This window comes from Pocillopora verrucosa, chromosome 4 (genome assembly GCF_036669915.1).
Source record: "Pocillopora verrucosa isolate sample1 chromosome 4, ASM3666991v2, whole genome shotgun sequence".
NCBI lineage: Eukaryota > Metazoa > Cnidaria > Anthozoa > Scleractinia > Pocilloporidae > Pocillopora > Pocillopora verrucosa.
Window position 1 is genome coordinate 29,585,732 of NC_089315.1, and position 22,124 is coordinate 29,607,855.

General features: G+C 38.6%; 3 protein-coding genes across 3 annotated transcripts; 1 reads left to right on the top strand and 2 right to left on the bottom strand.

Annotated features, from left to right (window-relative positions):
- Positions 1-22: 22 nt before the first annotated feature.
- LOC131779783 (kelch-like protein 12) lies at positions 23-3,293 on the bottom strand. The gene is made up of 2 exons (XM_059096380.2): positions 2,399-3,293; positions 23-1,348 (listed from the first exon to the last, which is right to left on the bottom strand). Exons 1-2 carry the CDS (start codon positions 3,239-3,241, stop codon positions 425-427), a joined length of 1,767 nt encoding a protein of 588 aa, XP_058952363.2. The 5' UTR covers positions 3,242-3,293; the 3' UTR covers positions 23-424.
- Positions 3,294-4,011: 718 nt separating this feature from the next.
- On the bottom strand, positions 4,012-5,624 carry LOC131779774 (uncharacterized). The gene is made up of 2 exons (XM_059096371.2): positions 5,377-5,624; positions 4,012-4,981 (listed from the first exon to the last, which is right to left on the bottom strand). Exons 1-2 carry the CDS (start codon positions 5,582-5,584, stop codon positions 4,722-4,724), a joined length of 468 nt encoding a protein of 155 aa, XP_058952354.2. The 5' UTR covers positions 5,585-5,624; the 3' UTR covers positions 4,012-4,721.
- A 100-nt stretch (positions 5,625-5,724) lies between these two features.
- On the top strand, positions 5,725-21,799 carry LOC131779757 (DNA mismatch repair protein Msh3). The gene is made up of 23 exons (XM_059096353.2): positions 5,725-5,947; positions 6,413-7,015; positions 7,332-7,426; positions 7,925-8,064; positions 8,300-8,430; positions 8,848-9,020; positions 9,558-9,824; positions 9,950-10,034; positions 10,236-10,345; positions 10,704-10,836; positions 11,713-11,838; positions 11,941-12,002; positions 12,450-12,516; positions 12,643-12,744; positions 12,932-12,996; positions 13,855-14,079; positions 18,663-18,777; positions 19,179-19,247; positions 19,340-19,428; positions 19,528-19,585; positions 19,767-19,895; positions 20,013-20,338; positions 20,756-21,799. The coding sequence occupies exons 1-23, from the start codon at positions 5,741-5,743 to the stop codon at positions 20,862-20,864; spliced, it is 3,486 nt and encodes a 1,161-aa protein (XP_058952336.2). The 5' UTR covers positions 5,725-5,740; the 3' UTR covers positions 20,865-21,799.
- The last annotated feature ends 325 nt before the right edge of the window (positions 21,800-22,124 follow it).

The window sequence follows — 22,124 nt, forward strand, 5'->3', positions numbered from 1 at the left end:
TCCATTACTGTTACATTATCAAATACTATGCGGCTTCATACATTTCTTTGGGTTTTATTTATATTGCATTAAGATATCAACACTGATTTCAAATTAGGCTTTTCATTAAAATGCTGTTTGCACAATTTTTTTCGAAATGCCTCCTATAAATTTGAAAAAGTCTAAGCCTGATGTCTCTCTATGGAACCAGGGTGCTGACGTGTTTTCTTAGTTTATATGGACTCAGGTGATTATTAGGATGATCACACCTAATTGGTCAATGGTTAAATGGTATCTCACTAAAATAGTCTCCAAATGCAACTTAAATTCAAAATCTCTATGATTGACTTTTTTGTTTTTATGACCTTAACAATCCCCATAAGGGCATTTTTATAATGATGAACTTGGAACATTCTTCAAAGATATCAAAGATACTTTTTTACAATTAACTGTTCTCAAGTAACAGCTCATCTGAAGCTTCATGATTTTCTGTCAATTCTTGTTTCATTTGATCAGTCTCAGTTCTGTTCACAGGCATATAAACAAACACTGCATCTGTATCATGCTGAGAAATTGGCTCCCAATCTTCAATGTTGACATGATAAACCTCCTCAGCACCAATTCGGATCCCACTGTCAAAGGCAATGTTACCAAGTATAAAGAAAATGTGATCCTCAATCTCCACAGCTCCAAAATTACCAGGCGGTATGTGAGGCTGTGGAACAGAACACCATAGGTTATTTTCTTCATCATATACCTCAACATAGCTGGATGGAACAAGTCCCCTTTGACGCTTGCTGGGTGGGTCTGTTTTACCACCGGCAACATACAATCTTCCCCCAGCTTCAAAGGCACAGGCCTGGGTGTGGCTGTAAACTGTTCCTGCCAACTTTGTCCATTCATTCTTCATAGGATTAAATCTGAACACCCCACGATCTGCCCCTCCTTCAGCCCAAGAGCCACCAATGGAATAAATATAGCCATTGTGTACAGCCACGGCGCAGCCATACAGACCTTGATCTATATGGAAAGAAAGGCGCTGCCATGTTTTCCTTGAGAAGCTGAATCTCTCTGATACTACAGTGTGATTAACTTCACTGCCACCAATAACATACAGGAAATCTTCCAGCATGCACACTTGGAAATCACAATGTGTATTCTTCATAGGTGGTAATGTTTTCCAAGCATGTGTATCAAGCTGGTGCTGATGGACATCTTTCTCATCAAAGAGGAACAAATAATTTCCAGAGTACAGTGCTGCTGGTTTGATTTGAAGACTTGGTAGTTCAAGACCAGGAAATGGCTTCCATGATTTAGACACACTATCAAAGTACTTGACTTCAGACAAGCATGACAATGAAACCAGGGCCTTAAAAAAATCAACAATAGTTGTAATAAACTGTTAAAAAGATATCGTTATGTTAGATGTTTTGTGTCAATTTTGTGCAGCATAAGAGCTACGAGCTGGCTGTCCTGAGACATCTCCAAATTTTCTAAAACAAATTGTATGTGACAGTGATTCATATTTTTTATTCAAGAGCACACACACCCCATATGTGCTTTTATTGAAAGCATACAAAAAAACTTTCAGACATGGACCCTACACCATGGCATGAGCAGGGCCTGGAAGAGCTGCACAACCATCAAAGATGCTAGCTTAAAGAAGAAAGGAAGAAATACAAAGAGCTGCAATTGTCTAAAGCAATGCTTATTAACTGAGTTAGGAGCTGGAGCCAAAAATTTCCCATCTGGCACTCCTTCTCAGGCACTAAGTACCTGATATTAATGAAATTGCAAAATTAGTGCACAAAAGCAGGTAAAACAGTGTCAATATAGCTGAGGCTATGAGGGGGGCTCCTCGGGTGCATACGAACCTTCTACTCTTGTTGCTAGCTTCATTCAAAAAATAATAACGTATAATGATTGAAATTATTTTTTCCTCAGTTCACGAGCGAGTGGTATTCTACAAATCCTGCAATCTGATTGGTTCGGAGAGTGGGCAGTATTCTCCCCATCCAGCCTGCTCACAGTGGGCAGTTCTTTTTGCAATCATTTGTTAGGTTTGAGAAAAATAAAAATGTTATTCACCAGCCAAGGTCAGTCGGTATTGGGAAAAACTGTGCCCTCTGTCTAGTGTAACCAAGACCTCGGGCACAGTTTTTCCCAATACGGACCTCCCATCTGGTGAATAACATATATAAACTGTAGAATGTTGTTAGAGTCAAGTGAGACTCTGGTGTAGGCCAACCTTTAATGAAAAACCCCCTGATGCCTCTGACTTATGATCAACCCACTCTAACAGATTAAGTATCTGACCCAAAATCGGTGTACCGACAATAATATGCTGTTACTATTTCCCCTTACCCCACGCTCTAACCATGAACGCATGCAGCAAAACTGCAAAGGCCAAAGTACTTACCTTCGATGAGAGGCGTGGCATTCCCTTCTCTTGAGCAAATGAAGAAAACAAAAAGGGTCGGACATGCTGTGATAAGCTGTTGTGCATGAGCGAAAAACACTCAGGGATGTCTTTGAACCCCTCCGATTCAAGTTCTGATAGCACAACCATTATGTCGACAAGTGCTAAACGAACTTTGTTCAGCAGCCTTGGCGCATGTGGCAATCGGTTTTCTTTATCGTACTTCATCCAAGTGATCACGGTTGTGAAAAGAAAAGTTTCCGAGGGAACACTTAGATCGTTACGCGGAAGAAGAAGCTCTAACTCGTCTACAGTGATGTCCTTCATAAATCCATCTTCCTCGCAAATTTCTCCAAACTTCAGAGCGAGCGCTTGAAGACTTTCTTCACGGAGTTCAGTCAAATTATGCCGCTCAGCAACTCTGTGAATTTTCAGTTGAGTTTCCATGTGGAATTTATCTCGACTAAGGTTATTTCCGATGAATAAAGAACACTTCTTAACCACGCTAAGTATCTGCAAATGATCGGCTGCTTCTAAAACGTCTAGTACGTTATCTTCGGTTAGCGGGAGAACGGAGGAGTAGATGAAATTTAAAATTGTTTCGAAGGCCTCTGCGGTTAAATCTTCGCCTTGAAGTTCCACCTCATTCTGCGTACTTTCCTTCAACTCGGCAGAAAACATTGCATCAAAAAAGCGGCTTGAAGTGGCTAATAACACTTTATGAGCATGAAATATCTTTCCTTTGACGCGTAAAGTAACGTCCGTGTAGCAGTGATTTTCGCGCATTTTCGTTAAATTTTGAAACATCTCGCGCGAATACACCAGGTCCAGATCTTTTCCCATACTGAAGTGTGGATCATAAATATTACCAACAAATCATAATGAATTGTTTAGAAATGTCCACCTTTCACCGGTAAAATTTTCAAAAATATCTCTTTATTTACCACCGAACTTTAACCACTTATCATTGCACGTGCAAATAAAGTTTTTGCCACGTGATTGGTTCAACGTAGATAAAATGATTGGTTAAACCGATCCCAGATTCAAACAGCATGGTACATGCTGATCTTCATAACGACAGGCACGTCTCCTACTCAGATTATAAGCAGTAGCAGAAGCAAATATCCGATTAAATTTCGACACAGATGCAAAGCACAGGATTATCTTCTTTTCAATCGTGTGATTCGGTCCAGTGGTCAGGCGGCACGTGTCAAACACAATTCAGATCACGCAGGTCACGCAAGGAAACATAGGTTGACACTGTTTTGAACTTTTCTTCAAACCACCTGTAAATTGTGTTTTGCACGAAATAGAAATTAAATTGTAACGGACATCCTATGACTCTATGCAGATTGCTCAACATGGCAATTTTTACAATTTTACATTCATTTTGAACTTGTTACCCCTCCCTACCCTTGGCTTTAGCAGATCTAGGCATCGATTATGCCTATAATCTCTCCTTCTTCACACTCCTTTTTATACAAAGTGTTTCCAGCACCAGGAATATTTGCTGAAAATGACTTTCACACTTGAATGCTTACTTGTTGGAACAATTCAAGGCTTAGTAACCATGCCTGGTGATATCAAACTCTTTCAAATACAAATTCAATTTATTTTTTTCCACCATAACACATGGCAATACTTAAACCTGATTTAAATACTTTGAATTAAAATAAATAATCATAGTCATGAAACTTTTGACACTGCACGCTGACAAAAAAGGTATAAAGAGTCTAAAAAAAATAATAACTTACAATACTGGAGCTAAGGACTTTATCCTCTGCACCCCAGTTCTAAGGCTGAAGAGAATACATGAAAAAAAACCTCAAAAAAAAAAAAGACTGCCCATCAGACAGGCAATCATGAAGATTAAAATTCAATAAGATCAAAATATTTTTTTATATCTTTTTTTGTGGTGGGTTTATGGAATTGTGAAGACTCAGTAATCAGGAGAAATAGAGAAGAATGAAAAAACCCCTCCCTCACCCTAAAAATTCTGAGTGATCACAAAAATAGATTTTTGTCAACTTGCCTGACAGGTGTTCAAAGTACAAAAAAAAATTAAAATTGTGAAACAGATTAAAAAGAATCCAGACAAAATATCTCTAAACAGATTTAAAAAAACAATACATCTTCAGAATATGGAAAAGTTTGGGTTAAATCTTAGCTTTCCTTTGCAAGAAAAGAGGTGTAGTCAGTTAAGGCAATTTTACATATTCCTAACAAAAGTACTTGGTTCAGATCTGACCTATACCTTGCACACAACAAACATTTAAAAGTGCTTGCTCATTCAAATTTAGAACTCTTTGCCCCTGACATTTCACTAACTGTCATGTTTTTCAACTTTCCATGCTTCTTTCACTTTGGTGATGGCTTCGTCTAATTCTTCTTTCTTTGATTTTAAATCTTGGTCCACACTATTTAGACGTTCCTGAGAAGACTCTAGTGTCTTAAATTCTTTCAAAAATGAAGCAACCACACCATAGAGCTCCTCATTAGATTGACACTTTGTCTTGATTTCGTCTGCATTTCCTTTACTTTCAGATGTGTCTCCTCCACCAGCTGAATGATCCATGACACTATCTGCACAGATTAAACATAATTTTTTTACCAGCTAAAAACTATAAACTGAAATTAAATACCAAAAAATGTACCTTGTGAGAAACCATTAAACCTTTAACTCTCAGAAGTGATTCACATGTAACTTCACCCTATATACAGGTTATGAGAATTTAAAAACTTATCAGGTAGAGGTTGTTCTCTTGATCTAATGCAAAATCATCGTAGCTGACTAACAAGCAAATGTATAGCAGCTAGAGAGGAAAATTAACAGTCAGATCTTGGGAGTTATGGGTTAATATGCTGTTGCTGATAGTAAAAAACGCTTTCCTGCGATAACCTTTCAATAATCAATTTGGCGACATTATTGACGTAACTAAGAGTGATGAGGTATCAGTAAACTCCAGAAATTAACTCACCTGAATGACTGGCCAGCTTGTTTCCTTTACCCTTTGATATTTGGGCTGATTCTCCAGCTACGATTGACGACTTAAACACGACATCATCGTCCCTTGCCGCAGCCAAATCTTCTAAAATCTGCTCGACTGACGGAGGAGAAGGACCTTGGTGCGCTTTTTGGCTGGACATTGAAAAAGAATCTAGAAACAACATCACGAATTTGTACATTCAAAGAGGAAATTTCCTCAGCAAGGCCGCCATGATGGAAATTTGCATAACAGCTAAACCGCTGGCTACTTGTCAGTAGTAACCACTCTCTCCAGTCTTCCTCGTGCTTTTGGAATCTTGTGGCAAGAAGAGAGCGGGAAATATATTTAGTTCAATATGAGAAAATTAAATCTCGGAAAGCTACGTTGTTCCACACAATCAGCCGCCAAAAACCAGTCTCTGAGTGGCTCATCAGCAAGAGATCAGTCACAGACTACGATTTCCAGTTTTTTCATCACCAAACATTGTCCGGTGAACGATCCTTCCTCCAGTGAAACCGGCAGGACAACAGCTGATGGAAATAAGCTCACAAAGGGTGCTAAGGTATGCTTTCTAGTAAAAGAGCTATTCATTGGTACACTGACATTGTGTTTCGAAACTGATATCGATATTGTAGTAAGATAAGAAGCTTGTTTACATCACACTTGGGCTATCGTATAAACAACCATTAGACCCTACCTCACCTAGCCAATTCCGAACAACCCCTCCACCACCCACCCCCCCCCCCTCCCCATCCGCCTCTTTTAAGTCAATGAGTTGAAGAAGTAAATTTTGCATTTTACTTTGAACATGAGATTATGAGATTATTCAAGAACCTTTGCATGCAAGTGAGCACCAAATACTTTTTGTTCCTGTGTTTTATCCATGCCACCATGAAGCAATTGTGGTGTCTGCAAGAGCTGGGCTCTGAAATCCACAATCCACACACACACAAAAATGAAGCTTGGGAGGATTTCGATTTATTGTTTCAATTCATTGATATTTATTTGTGATCTTTCAAAATATTAGAGGTGTGCCAGTAATATATCTCACAGTAAAGACAAGAACAATCCAAGCTCACATTCAAAAAGGCAAAGAATAAGTCTAACTCAGTCCATAAAGGAAGCTGGAATAGTTGAAGATCATGTCACACTGAACAATAAGGAAGTATTGAGTAGTTCTACAATGGCCAAATTGAACTGCTTTAGAAAAGATTCAATCATGACTGATTTACAAGTTGACAAAAAGCTGAGAAATCTGCCAGTCACAGAAATGTATGGAGACAGAATTGAGCCAGACAAAGATCATAAAAACAAGAGCAATGGTGAAGCTATCAATGACAAGGATGGTGATGGTTCAGAACCAATGGATTTTGATGAAAGAGTTCATCAGGAAAACTTAAATATCACTAAATTTGCTTGTACATCACGTCCATCAGGAAGACCAATTCAGAACATCAAAAATGTAGTAGAAAAGAATGAAACAGAAAGATATAAACCTCTCAACTTAAGGACTAAATCCACATATACACCTTTAGAACTTCAGTTTCTTGAAGTTAAATCCAAGTATCCTGATGTCATTTTACTTGTGGAGTGTGGCTATAGATACAGATTCTTTGGAGAGGATTCTGAGGTATATCATTAAAGATAAGTAGGGCAGTTGCTGAGCGCTGGCTGCCAGGGGAATTCAGTAGATGAAAAAGCAATGATCACCAGCTAGATTTTTAGCCAGTGATCGCTTGGTAAAATATGTTGGGCACTTCTGAGGTTACACACTAACAATCATTTGATGTTGAACGCTATCTTTGAGAAGCCTCACATGAAATTTCAGTCGGTAGCTTAATTTCTTAGCTACAGCCACAGATAAAAAGAAATTGATAAAGCTTAGTTTTATCTATTGCTATTTTTTTAAGGATACTATTAACTCTGACTCTAACCTATTTTTTCAGATTGCTGCCAAGGAACTGAATATCACGTGCCATTGGGATCATAATTTTAAGACAGCAAGTATTCCCACCCACAGACTTCATGTTCATGTTAAAAGGTGATTAATTCTATTAGGATGTATTACAAAAAAATTCCTCTTCCTCTAGATAGGAAGATAGATTGTTACCCATACTTGAATGTTTCTATGCCACACCCTCACATGCACATAGTCCAAAAAGCCCATTATTTTAAGATTTACCTGAAATGGACAAGCATCCTTATCAGGATAAGTTGCCTCGCCTTCCTATTCACCACTTCTTGCTACAGAATGTCATAAAAGCTAGAATATGAAAGAAAAAAGAAGGTTGTTATTTGTTTTGTCATGAGAGTAGGGCCAAGAGAATAAAGCTGAGTCCTCCAGAAAGAATTGAACCTCAAACCTTTGGATTTTATGGTCTGTTGCCCTACCAGTGATCCATTTAGATTTCATTGGTGAGTTAGACCATTTATAAGGTTTAGGATAAGCTGACAGGAAGCAGGAACCAAGAACTGGACTTTCGACAATTGACTCCTAGTGACTTACAGGCATTGTATTATGACAACCAAATATTTTCAGGTTGGTCAGTAAAGGTCATAAAGTTGGAGTAGTGAAACAAACAGAGACTGCTGCATTAAAGGCTGCTGGAGAAAATAAGAGTAAAGTATTCACAAGAGAATTGGAGGCATTGTATACAAAGACCACCCTGGTTGGGGAGGGTATCCTTTGTTTGAGATTGTGCAGGCCTGAAATAGGATGATGGGTGTAGCATGAGGGGTGAGAATAAAGGATGAGAGCCCCCCATTAACAATTTGCCATCCTTTAAGCCCTCATCACTCTTTTTGCAAAACTTTGAAAACATTCAGTCTTGTCATCTTGATATGCAATTCTCACCAAACAGTTGCCATATTTTTTACTTGAATTCAATTTTGTATTGACCTCAATGACACTAAGATATGAAGACTATGGAAGATTTAGATGAAGCAGATTCTGTGGAGATGGGAAGTGGATATCTCATGTGTCTTGTTGAAGATGATCCACAGGATTCTAAAATAAGCAGTGATAGAAAGCTGTTTGGATTGGTAGTAAGTAAATTTCATAATTGTGTGAGAGTTCCTTAGGGTCTTCAGGTCTACCTTAACTTTTAACTAACCCTTGGAAAGTCAACTACTCCCTTAAAAAATTTGTGCGGTCCCTCCTAAGTTACAATGTATGACAGATGCATTAGGTCCATTGTAAAAAAAACTTCGTGGGAGTTCCCTGCTTTAAGGAGCCTAGAGTTCCTCACAAAGATCCTCAAGGCAAGTCCCTTCATAAAAGACCCTTGTGTTCCCTGCAGAGTCAGTCCTAGAATTCAATGTTTCTCATTCAGATATCAAAATAGATGTACTTGGGTCTCTCTAGGATGAAAACTTCCAAATCCTCACACCCTTAAACCATGTTAAATAATAACCACATGGCTCAGTCCTGACCTCTTGTTTGGTTTTAAATTTTATATTCAGGCAGTTCAACCATCCACTGGTGATGTCATCTATGATGACTTTCAAGATGGGCCAAGCTATATGGAGCTGGAGGCACATTTGGAACACATCTGCCCTGAAGAATTACTGCTGCCTGAATCCCTGACCATCCAAACAGAGAACTTCATCAAGGATTTTGTTACAAGGGTGCAAAGGTTTGTCATAAACTCTCTCCATTTAGAGGGAAACCTCAAAACTAAGAAAAAACCTCCCATTAAAGGGTCAGAGGAGAATATACTACATGATGGCAGGGACTATCCAAGTTCAGTGGTTGATTTCTACCCAATAAGAGCAGAATTCTCCAATCTGTGATGTTAACAGAACACTCCATAATACACAAAAATTCATTTCGAAATTTTTCATGGTGGTACCAAAGCTCAAAGAAAGGATCTCACCATAGTTAAACCTGGGTTGTAATACCTTTTCTTTTATGTCAATATTCTAAAGCAAACAATTATTGCAGTATGTTCTGAATTCACAAATATAAGGATGCCAAAAATTAAGTTTCTTTCTCTTTAAAGTTATGATGCAATTTATGGAAGATGTATCTAACAAATCCCTATCCTTATTGTCCAGCATTCCTTGATAAGCTTGTAACATATTTTGCAAGAACCCCTTTAAATTTTTGTTTAGAAGTTCGGGTATCAATAGAAGCATTAAGGTTAATGGTGTTTTTTGTTACTGTTATGCAGACCAGAGGATAGTATAAGACTTGAAAGAATGCCTGATCAATTTTTTGATCATTCTACTTCTCTGAAATGCATTACTGAATTTTATGAGGAACAAAAGCCAGCGAGGAATGAAGAACTCTGCAAAGTAAACATTACCCAGGAACTGCAGGAAAACAGTTCAGCATTGGAAATAATCCTCAAGCTTCCCAAATCAGTTCAGTCTTGCTTTGCTGCACTTGTCAAATATCTTAAAGACTTCAGGCTGGAAAAAATTTTTAGGTCGATAAGGTATGTTCAAATAGTTCAGTAGTATTTCCTGAGCAATGCATGTGACAGATATGCTTCTTATATGTGAGGATTGATTGATTCTCAATTGGTATTAATTGATAAATGTGTTTTTTTTTAATTCACAGTAACTTTTCAAGATTTTCTGTACAGAACAAATTTCTAAAATTAAATGGCCAAACTCTGAGGAACTTGGAAATATTTAAGAATCAGGTATTTTGCTTGACTGATATTTACACTTGTTTTGATTGAATTACTTTTCTTGATAAGTCAAGAACTCTAAAAATTCAACTAGCTCCAAGAATTTGCGAGCATGAAACGTTTTAGAAATGGAAAATTGAAGTGTTATTCAAAATTTAAGTAAATTTCTTTAGCTTACTATAAGATGCATAAACATCGTAATTTTATCCACAGACAAATGGTAATGAAAAGTCGTCACTCTTCTGGATCATTAACCACACAACAACTGCATTTGGGCGAAGGCTTTTAAAGAAATGGATTTCACAACCTCTTCGAGATGTTAGGTGCAGGTTGCTCTTTCCCATGTTGTTTTTTACCAATCATAACTGTGGATCTGGACTGGTTTAACTTGAATTTTTCACTGAACGTTTTTGTTTTAAGTCCATTTTCCACCCTCAACCGTTTTTTGTTTTTGTCTATTCTTGCCTCTGGGGTATTTTTCTTTTTCTCACTTTTATGTGAATACAATTTCTTAATAACGTGTCATATAGAAGGCACATTTAGCTTAGGTAGTTGTCCCCATTGCGCAACAGACGGATATGTTCTGTGAATGCACCAAGGTGCACGGTTGTAGAAACCCTTTAAAGAGAATTTTCATCTCCTTTCTAACAACTCAACATCTTTTGTGTACATTTCAATCAGTGAGATCGAGAAGAGGCTTGACGCCGTGACAGAGTTGTGCGGTCCTAGTGCATCATGTTTAGCATCCTTAAAAGGCCTTTTGTCGCAGCTTCCCGACCTGGAGAGAGGATTATGCACCATTTGCCATAAAAAGGTTTGTTCAGGTCGACAGTAACGTTGTTTTTCGAGAGGAAGTACAGTGTAGGTATAAGAAGGGTATGGGAAGGAAAGATGTTGGATGGTCTCGCGCAAGAGGAAAAAACAGATTCGGAAAATGTATGTCCTCGAGTCAAAAAACTGAATTGCTTAGCTTTTTACTCGCGTATTTGAGTATAATTGCCATTTACGACGAAAGTTTGTCCTGAATTTTGTAACATGAAGTGCCAAGAAGATTTGCTACTTCTTTTGGACGGAATACTAGTTCAGTGCAAGTTATTCCTCACCATTTCGTTAAGTTTCCCTGAAAATTTGTTTTTTAACCCATTTACACTACAGGGTGGCGACAAGAAAGAGCAGATCAGAGCAGAACACTATAGGCCGGTTATTTAAACAAAGTTCAACAGTTGTTTCGTAAAAAACGCGCTCTAAACTATCCTGAGTTTAGTTGAATCTTTTATCTGAACGTTTATTTTTGTGAACAGTGTCAAGAGGGCCGAAAGCTAACAGTGAAAGGACATTTGTTAATGAAAACAACCTTCTCATAGAGACCTCGTCTAAATAACGGGTCCTATACAACCCTGAACAGAGTTCGAACCCAGACTTCTCGGTGGAAAATCCCTTGTGCTAATGACCAGGCCTCCGTGTTTCGAACTCGCATAACTTGGCCATAAATATTAGCCATCACAAAACAATGTTCCCCTTTGGGCTCACAGGTTGCATAAGTCATGTGAGAGGTTGCTATCAGAACTCTACAAAAATCTGCTCCTGGTTCAGATTTCAACTGTAGAGCTACCTTTGTGACGCTCAAAATTCATACTGATGAATGTAAAACTGCATTTTATGATGGTTTTTTTTTTATTGCTCACCATAGTGCACACCAGCAGAGTTTGTCACAATAACAAAATCTCTGGTAAGGATTGCAAAACACCTTCAGTCAAGCAAAGATGTTGCCACGAGCAAACTTGAATCTTCACTTCTAAGAAACGTTTTCACTGAGGTATGTACAATGAAGTGGTGTCGACATTACGATGTCATTATACACGTTTTTCACATACCTTAAAGCTTGACCAAGATTTTATTTTTCTAATTTTTTTTTCAGGTGCCGACGTATTTGGAGGATGTTGAAGATTTTCTTCGACTGGTTGATGAAAAGGCTGCCAAGTAATTAACATTCCTTAAATAAGAGTTTAGCTGTTTGGTTTTCAACGCCCAAACGGTTATACAGATGTAGTAGTCCGGAACTGAAGAGACCGTCGACTTCAGGGTAGATACTGTTTGTTAGCGAGCCAGAACACAGGAATTTCGAATCGAGGTCTCTTCAGTGGAAGGCCTTCAATTGTAGCTGCACTGATTGAAGGGAAGAGAGAGAGTAAACCATGAAATTCATTCGTAGACGGTTTTATGACGCAAAGTTAGGTTTTGCGGTTTCTTATTAAGTAGCGTTGTCAAAGTTCATGTGCTAAAACTTTTAACTGACTCTTTCGAGTTATCAGTGCGTAACTAAAAATGTTGAATCTAAATCAAAGATCTAGCTCATCAGAATAAAGAGAAATGGCCGACTGCTATCTCTGTTCAGCTTACCTGGCCATCGTTCCATTTTATTTCCAGAGACGGTGACAAAACCAAGCTGTTTTGTGATCTAACGCAGTTCCCCATGATAATGAAATGTAATTTGGTGAGTCAGAGACCATTTTGTTCCAATAAATGTTCAAACAAAGCGCACAGTTTTTCAATTCACCTACTGTTATAAAATTTCTTCTACGTTCAATATGAATTGTTTAAGAGTTTCTTCGTTTATTAGGAAATTGAGAAGATTCTGACCGACTTAAAGAACCATCGTTCAGAGTTTAGACAGGTGTTACGACATCCATCTTTGGATTACTGCTGTGTTTCAGGAAACGAGGTATTTTCAATCCATTGTTTCGCTTTGCTCAGCTTAGGGTAGTAAACTTGAATTTTCTGAAGAGAAGAGTGAACATGTTGAAAATGAGCACGAATCGCTAATCAGCGCTTTATACAGCCCCGAATGAACTGATCACAAGGTCATAGGAACTGAGTTTTAACCAAAGTTTTTGTATTGTTTATTTCAGTTCTTAATCGAAGTAAGGAACACGAATTTGAAGACTGTGCCTGCCGACTGGATAAAAATAAGCGCGTAAGTCTCCAGAGCTCATTAAGCCTCTTCTCTTCGTTGTATCATTTTATAAAACGTTGCATCTAATTTCCACTGATCATTCCACCTTTAAAAAGAGGTGATGAGTCATGTTTTCCTTGGGGAACAGTTTATAAGGTGCCTGATTGTAGTATTGCAAAGGAATTACTGCTTAATTTTGAAATAGTTTTTAAAAGATAATTCTGCTGCTGATACTCCTACCTTTGTCTTTAAACCTTCTCAAACTAAGGCTAAAAAGTTCTCACCAGTCTCTCTATCAGTCATGAGCGAAATGTGAATCAAACGCTGCCTAGTATTACAAACGTGGTCACTCACGTTTTTCCCGCGCTTTTAATAGATGACTTGCTTTTACCGCGAGCTCTCATTGGCTACTTGAATTGGAGCGCTTTTCGATTCATAAGACACAACCAAAGTTAACAGCAATTCGAACACAAGTTCATAAAACAAGGAGCCAATGAGCACTCGAAATATAAACAGGCAAACTACTTGCAGCGCGGATAAACGCGAGGGACCAAGTCATTATTTGTCTTAGTTTTTTATCTGATTAGTTGAGAAGCTGATACAAGTTTTCAAGACCAGTCGTAGAGCGAAGAAAGGCGAACTAATAAAATCCCTAATCACTAACGAGTGGCCTTAACTTTTTAAAATTTTAACGAAGTAAGCCCTGTGCGGTTTTAAGTAAGTTTTAAGTAAAATTCTCGCTTATTTGATAGCGGTTTGTGCAGTGAATAGCGCTGTGCGATTTCCGAACTACAAAATTTTCCGAACGGTTTTGTATTAAGGTATTGATTTACTGACGATAGGTTCGATATGAATCACTTTTGTGTGTGGTTTTTCCAGTACGAAACAGGTGTCAAGATTCAGGACACCATTCGTAGAGGACAAGTTCAAACTTCTTTGCCAGTGGCGAGAACAACTGTCAATCTGCTGTCAGGAGGCGTGGCTAGAATTTCTCGCGCTCTTCTCAGAAGCGTGCGCAAGATACCGGCGTGCCGTATGTCATATCGCCACGCTCGACTGCTTGTTCTCCTTGGCAACCGTGGCCAGTCAACGAGGTTTTACCAGGTATGGCTTGTTATCAAATGGGAAATATTTTCTATTTAAGGTCCTGAGTTTGTCAGCATGGTGGAAGGGATTTTAGATTTGCCAACATTGCTGACGCTGAATTTAACATCTTTTCTGAGAGAAAACAATTTTTCATAATGAGAATTTGTTTTGAAATTCTCTGCATTCACGGTCCTTTACAAATTGTCCTTGTAAGTAATATCTTTAAAGTGATAATCAGAGTTCTAACATATCCGCTTGCGGATTTGAATTATTCTGCTCGTACTGATTTTAACTCTCACTCGTTCGCCTCGTGGACTCGTGAGAGATATCGTCAAAATACCTGACATTAGAATTCGATTTCAAGGAACACTTGTACAAATTTCCATTAAAATGTCATTCTTATGCGCACGGTAACTGAAAGAAGGTTTTGCGACGTAACTTTCGGTAGAAGGCCCTCTCTCGGTTTTGTTACCGTGGGAAATGTACTCGCTTTGCATTCTGTGAACTTTTATTCTTTTCTGGCTAGCTCTTGAAAGTAATTTGTGAGGTACATTTGGACATCCGTTAAAGATTGCGATTTGAGTATTTTCCACTCGGCAGTTTCCGAAATTTTGCGGAATCGAAATGTAATAGGAGGGAGCTTTGCGTAATATCCCTCGACAATAATTGAACTTAAGCGAGTTAAATTGATATATATTCTTAGCGAAGCGATTAGTCGCATTACCTCTTAGCTTGATGTCCTTTAGAACGAAATTACATTTGCTTGATGCTCTGTTATCTTCAAAATGGGTGCTTAAAGTTTGCTGCTTCCCGAAATAATAGTTGTACGTCATATCAGATACTTATTTTAAGTGCTCTGCGCAACAGTTTTCTATTCGGGAGTATATTACTTCTCTAGCTTCATACTATATCAAATCAGTTGAAGACTAAACAGAACCAACGTTTGCAAGAATGGTCATGAACACCTCTGATTTCGCTGAGGAACCCCAACTACGAACCTGTGTTATGAACAGAGTTGTCTGGAGCAACAGCTATGACACAGAAAAGACAAGCTTTGCCATCATCGCGATAATCCTCAATGGTCTTAGCATGCCTGTGATAATTCTCATGAACGCGTTGGTGGTCGCAGCGGTGAAGACAACACCCAGATTGCGAACAAATTATAACTTTTTGTTGGCTTGTTTGGCAGGTACAGATCTGTTGGTAGGAATTGTTGTTCAGCCAAGTTTCATTGCCGTACAAATTAACGTTCTAAGGGGAATATCTTTGGAGCAATTCTGCCAACACGAAAAAGAGTTTTCTTACTTCGCTATCCTTCCCATTCTCTCATCTTTGTATCATGTCACCCTTATAAGTGTTGAGCGCTTTGTAGCGATAAAACACCCCTATCGTTACACCACTGTTTGTACTAATCGTCGCCTGATTACGGCAGTCGCCATCTCGTGGGTCATGACTTGTTTGCCAACCGTACTTCACTCTCTTGACGAAAGATTACAACCGATAGTCAGAGCTTTTCGTGTTTGTTTTTCGATGTTTAACTTTTTCGTAATTATATTCTGTCATATTTCGGTTTACTTTGTGTCACGTCGACATGAGAGTCAGATCAGATCGGAGCAAGTGTCACTGCAAGCCGCTGCTGACTTTGCCAAGGAGAAGAAAGCTTTGAAGACAACTAGAATTATTATACTGACTTTACTTTTGTGTATTCTGCCTCCTTCAGTGTATGGTTTATTTTTGCGCATCTTCTCCAACAGCAGTAATTATGTTGTAACAGTAGTACATTTGAGTCATCCTGTCGTATCAACTTTTAGTTTACTTAATTCTGTTTGTAACCCGTTCATATACTGCTATAGAAACAGGACATTTCGGGGCAAATGCGTCAGGTTGCTGAAATTTAGATGCACATATCAGGGCACCGAAGAATAGTGACTCTACCTACGTTTGTGATGGAGACATCTTAAAATTATTAAACTTTGTCCAAGTGTTGTTTTTTTGGTTTCTTTTTTTTATCTGAAGAGTGAAGGTATTGCCCTTTTTTTTTCTGAAGAGTGAAGGTTGTTGCCCTCAGTTGTGACGTTGTGTTCTTTTTGGGGGTTCTTGAAAGTTTAAAGTCCAAGTGAGGGCTGTTTCAAATTAATATTTGATCACTCTACTGAAGGTAAAAGATCTAACGCACTTCCCATATCAGAAAGGAATTCAAGGTTGAAAAAGATTTCCTATCTTGACACGAAATAGCCATAAAGATATCTTTGTAACCCGACGCCGGTAAAATAAGCGTCCCTATTGGCTGACTTACTCACCAACTATTGGCTCATGAATAAGGTGTAGAAAATTCAGGGTATTAGCAATTACACCTGTGTTTCAATAATTGTGCAGATCTCTGGGAACTAACACTCAGTAAATTTTTTGCGGCTGCCAGTGATATCCATAATTGATTTCTCGAAAGGCTTCCGATTTGGTAAAGAAATAAGCTGCCCACTTGTATTTTCCGCTTCTCATTCTTTTCGGAATGGCAATTGAAATAATACACTAAGTGAAACACGTCTTCATGCTTTGTGGAAAGTTACTTTACAATGTGCGACCTTTTTTACCTTGCGGTAATTCAAACACGGTACCGTCAGAAATGGCACTTGAGAATACTTTGCAAAAGTCCTATTATTTCAATCAAAATGAGATTTACATTGTGAAGTGCGATGTTGTTTTTGTCTCTGATTGGATGAACGGTTTATTTTCGCAATCGTTTACTTCCAATCTTTAAAATGTGTCGATCAGCAAGAAAAAATCTCAGCATATATGATTTAGAAACATCATATCTTGGAAAGTGCTTGAACGATCACTATTTACGTGTTGCGATGCATCAAACAACGAACGAGTGAGCGCAGCGAACGAGTGAGTTTTGATGCATCTCAACTCGTGAATAAAGATCGTTCGTGCGCACTTTGTGGAATATTCTCCATTAAATGCGTCGTGGGGTAATACTTTGTTACAGTGAGGTGTTATTCTGTTTTTGATCTATTGTCTGCTTGTCGAAAGTTGAAAATATTAGCTACTGAGCTACACTGTAAATTTAAGATAAAATATATTCATTTACATATGTATGGGGACAAAGTCTGCACTTCACGAAAAAAATTTTTTCAAAGTATTAAGCGGTCATCAGAAGACACAAGCTTGCAAACGTTTATTTAAGGCGTTTCCGTAAATGTAATCATACGCTCCGCAGGAAAAAGTTAAATTTACCGAGAAATATTCTAATGTAAGTGGCAGCATTGGGCTATTTATATGAGGAAAAAAGTCTTCATAAGCCGCAAACTTACTGCAGAGGCAGAGGCTCATCATGTGCCTTTGTTTATGCGGTGTTGGTGAAGACATCACTTAGATTGCAAACAAATTATAACGTTGTTTTGGTTTGCTAGGCAGGTACAGATCTGTTGGTGGGAATTGTTGTTCAACCAAGTTTCATCGTTGCACAAGTTTATGTTATAACGGGCAGATCTCCAAAACGGAAACGTTCTTTCCTTGATCCTCGTTATTCCTATATTATCATCTTTGCATCACCTAACCCTCATAAGTGTAGTGCGCTTTGTAGCGATAAAACACACCTATCGTTATACAACCTTCTTTACTGCACGTAGCTTGACTCTCGTGGGTCTTGGCATGTTTGCCAACCTTCATTTTCTTGTCGATAGATTAAAGCGTACGATCAGAGTTTTTCGTGCTTCGTTTACATTTATTAACGTGCCCGTGATGATTTACTGTCGTATTTCGGTTTACTTCGTGTCCCGTCGTTATGAGAATCGAATCCGATCGGAGCAAGTTTCACCGCAGGCCGCTTCCAACTTTGTAAAGCTTCGAAGACAACCAGAATTATTATACTGACCTTACTTTTGTGTTTAATACCCGTTTTAGTGTGTGCTATATTTGTTGGCATCTCATCCAACAGCAGTAAATATATTGTGACTGTAACACGTTTGAGTCGTCCTGTTGTTGTAACCACTGGTTTCATTAATTCCATTTTTAACCTGTTCAAATACCACCACAGAAATAGAACATTACGACAAACATGCAAAGCGTTGCTGAAAATGAACCTTGAATTTATAACGACGATTGATAACTCTTTCTTTTCATTTAACATAGACATTTATAAGTCTTTTTCATATATACATATATATATATATATATATATAAACCCTCTGTTAGAATAAACCTTTTTGAAACCTCATTGTGTAGTTTTTGACTACATAACAGTGTGACTTGCACGGAAAGGTGAGATGATATTTGTATCCTTCAAGTTTGCTTGAGCAACGCTCGTTTTGAAGGACAACGAAAAACCTCTCTTATCCGCTATATTTGGGAATAATTTTTGCTCGTATCTTGAACGCCCTTCCTGTTTTCTTCCATTTACCTTTTAGTCGCATGTCGAAAGTCTCAGTGATTCAGGAAACCCTTGGGGTAAATTTCTATGGGAGAGCCTCCCCCATCTCTACGGGCGCCCTATCAGGCGAGATTGAGTAAACTTCAGCAAGACTCAACCGACGAGCTGTGAAACAAGCGACAATTTAGTACTCATTACAACCTTTTCAGTCTTGATTTTGTTGTTCCAGGCCTGTCATAAAAGACTGTGAAGCCCATATTTACATTAAACAAGGACGACATCCAGTGTTGGATACGCTTCTCTTAGAGAATGAACAGTTCGTCCCGAATGATACGCAAATGGATGTAAGTGAATTATAAATTACCAGGAGGTTTATGAGCACGGGCAGCAAGTGTGAACACGAACAGAAAATTAAGTGAAATATTTGGCTACGTCTAAAGCACAGCAGAGATGCAAGCCTAGGTGCGATTAAATCGACTTGAAAAACATGGCAACTGTAGTGAGGTATCTGCGTGTCTCTGATTAACAGGGTTCACGTAATTCTGGTCATTTGGGGCATCATTAGCTTCCTTTCCTTTCAATTGTCCAACAGGCGAGAGCTCAGTCCTAAACTCTCCCAACTAGAGTTTAAGGGAAAGTGATGAAAATGTCTGTTCTGTCGGTCTTGGAATTTGGAGTATTTCGGGAAGATTATGGGTACGTGTTTAGCAGTACATAGTTTGACTGCCGATTGTTCTCTTTGTAGGTCAACAGCAATCGCTGCATGATCATTACAGGACCAAACATGGGAGGGAAAAGTTCTTACATAAAACAAGTACGATTCTACCTTGAAGAAAGCAGTTGTATTCTACTGTCGTTGTTTTTAAGAAAGGTTAAATCTAAGTTAATTCACACTTTACTTCGCAGGTTGCTCTGATTGTTATTCTCTCCCAGGTCGGCTCTTTTATACCGGCCGAAGAAGCACGGGTTGGAGTTTTAGATGCAATTTTTACCAGGTAAAAAATATTACTAAGCCAAAATTCATTTTTACGCTCGTTTGGTTTCTAGTCCTTTGTTACTTTTTGTATTATTGCAATTACGTCATATATTGACAGGATGGGAGCCACAGATAACATTTACAAAGGACAAAGTACATTCATGGTTGAACTTCAGGTAAGTTGAAAATTTATTTTATTTTCATCTACAGTTAAGTCTGTTTACTCAAGCCGGTAACGAGATAATAAAAGATTTAAAGCGACACTTCATTATGTTGTACACACTTTGTGATTAGTTTAATTTAGCATTAAGATGCACACTGTAACAGTTCATTGACCGACTATTGCTTTCGTTGCAGGAAACGTCTGACATCATTGCCCAGGCTACTCCTAAGTCACTTGTCATTCTGGATGAGCTAGGCCGCGGTACTAGTACCCATGACGGCACGGCTATTGCCTATGCTACAGCTCACCACTTCATAAGTAAGGTTGGTGTCACTTATGGCCGAAGGAAGGCACCACCTCTCAGTGCAAAATCTGTAATTCGGCAATATACCATAATTGTGTAGGACGTTCCCTTCAATCCTACTAATTTTTCCCCACAGATAGCAAGCTTGACTCTGTTTGTAACACACTATCCGTCTCTTGCGGAGCTGGACGGATTATTCCCAAACCAAGTCACCAACAGCCACATGGCATTTATGACATCAGAAGAGCCAGGCGCCAAACACTGTGCCGATGGTGGGGAAGGCGAAGACAACAATGTCATGTCTCCCGTACCGTCAGTTACGTTTCTGTACCACTTGGTGAATGGAGCGGCCGCGAGAAGCTACGGGTTAAACGTTGCTCGCCTGGCGGGAATTTCGAATGAAATCATTAACACAGCAGCCGCAAAATCACGAGAAATGGAGAATTTGATCATGTCAAGACGGTGGGTACCTTTCAGTTAGATTAGAAGGGTTGTTGGCAGACTTTACCAAAGCTGCGAAGATGTTTGTCGTATGCAAATAAACCGTGAGTTTTCTGAGGAGCAAACCTGCGATTAGAATCGAGAGGTTTCTGATCGGTTTGTTGTCACTTGATTTTATGATAGATTTGCTTCGCTCTCAGTTTATACAAATTTTAACTCAAGTACGAGCTGCTTTGACCCTTTTTAAAAGTCATTGCATTAGTTGACGGTTCAAACAACTGGTTATAGTCAGGATAGCTAAGAAATGCCCCTTGGTGAATTTCACACGACCCATTACTTTTCAGTTAAAGTTATTAATCGTGAGTATTTTTTTCTTTTAAGTATAGCGATATTTGATATCATCAGATTAATAATGTTCTTATCTTTTTTTCCTTACAGATCCATCAAAACTAGTTTTCAGGAAATTTTCTCGAAGTCGCCAACAACGCGCAAAGTTATCGAGCAGCTGAGGACTGCTTTGCAGAAGATTTCACCCGAAATCGTTTAACATTTATTTCCTCGTTTTCACGTGCAGCCAAACAATAGGATATTTAAAGAAAGATGTTTTTCGTCTTGTCACAAGCGTTGGACAAAGAAAAAATTCTGAGACCCATGAGGAATCGTACCTCAGACCTTCAGATTCCGCGCTCCGATGCCCTACCACTGAGCCACAGAGACTCCACTTTGAGCAAGGTTCATATGACACGCGTCCAGCATACTGCTAGGATCAGAAATGTAGATAGCGTTATGTTTGTAGATAGAAATGAGAGAGATGGTAAATTCTGAGCTCGGTAAAGAAATAAAGAAATATTTTTTTTCGTCTTGTCACGAGCGTGGGACAAAGAAAAGATATTTGAACCCATTATCGAGACATACAGAATACACCAGACCAAGTTACCACAAAGAGCCGCATAAAACTCGTAATCAAATCATTTGATTTAAAACTGAGCACTCCGTGGAAAACGAGATTTTGTAATTTTGGTCTGTCCATCCATAGTGGCAAGAATGTCTTCTTTACACAATGTAGTGCACGTGTATATCAGGAAACTTGATAAATGTCATACTTTTTCTGATGGAAACTTGCTCGCATGGTTAGGACTTCGAAGAGGAACTACACATTGGTGAACAGTTTTTAGACACTTGAAGACAGTGTTCATTCTCCCCTGTAAGTTGTTATAGAATGGCTCGGCTAAATCAGATTTACTTCAAAACAGAGTCAAACTTATTAAAGTTGGCCTAAAATCTGCGAGAATATTCCAAATTTTTTGAGTTTGGCAGAGGATGAGACCTACAGGTTATACAATGTGATGCGCGCCAATACATCGGAACCAGTCGGAGAGGTCTATCTATGTAGTGATTTGCTTTCATTTTCCCGCCTTTCCATTGCTTATTTTCCACATTATACAGGGCACGCCCATGAGCCATCTTTGAAAAAATAAATAAACCAAGTAATTTGTATATTGATTGAATTTCACCTGTCGGATTTTACACGAGCAACCAGGAAGCATCATCGAGTGACTGATTGAAAAGAGCTGAAGAACTTTAGAATGTGCAATATTTAATCTATTTTCAAAAGTGGATTAGGTTGTTATCAAATGCACCCCTGATTTCCTTTTTTTTTTGGTACTGGAACTTGAAATAATTGGGAGGGACGTATACAGCCTTGCACCGCCTGTCTTTACAAGACAACCTGTGATCTGATTTAAAAACGCCTGAGAGAAAAGACGGATTAACAACTCATTCGAGACATGACCCAAGCTTTTGTCAC

Bases quoted from the DNA above. Each gene is read 5' to 3' on its own strand.
- LOC131779774 (XM_059096371.2), bottom strand. From the start codon at position 5,584: ATGTACAAATTCGTGATGTTGTTTCTAGATTCTTTTTCAATGTCCAGC. The intron at 4,982-5,376 runs GTGAGTTAATTT...TAATCTGTGCAG, and splicing joins CAAGCTGGCCAGTCATTCAG to ATAGTGTCATGGATCATTCA.
- LOC131779783 (XM_059096380.2), bottom strand. From the start codon at position 3,241: ATGGGAAAAGATCTGGACCTGGTGTATTCGCGCGAGATGTTTCAAAAT. The intron at 1,349-2,398 runs GTAAGTACTTTG...GATTTTTTTAAG, and splicing joins TGCCACGCCTCTCATCGAAG to GCCCTGGTTTCATTGTCATG.
- LOC131779757 (XM_059096353.2), top strand. From the start codon at position 5,741: ATGAGAAAATTAAATCTCGGAAAGCTACGTTGTTCCACACAATCAGCC. The intron at 8,431-8,847 runs GTAAGTAAATTT...TTTTATATTCAG, and splicing joins GAAAGCTGTTTGGATTGGTA to GCAGTTCAACCATCCACTGG. The intron at 9,021-9,557 runs GTTTGTCATAAA...ACTGTTATGCAG, and splicing joins TTTGTTACAAGGGTGCAAAG to ACCAGAGGATAGTATAAGAC.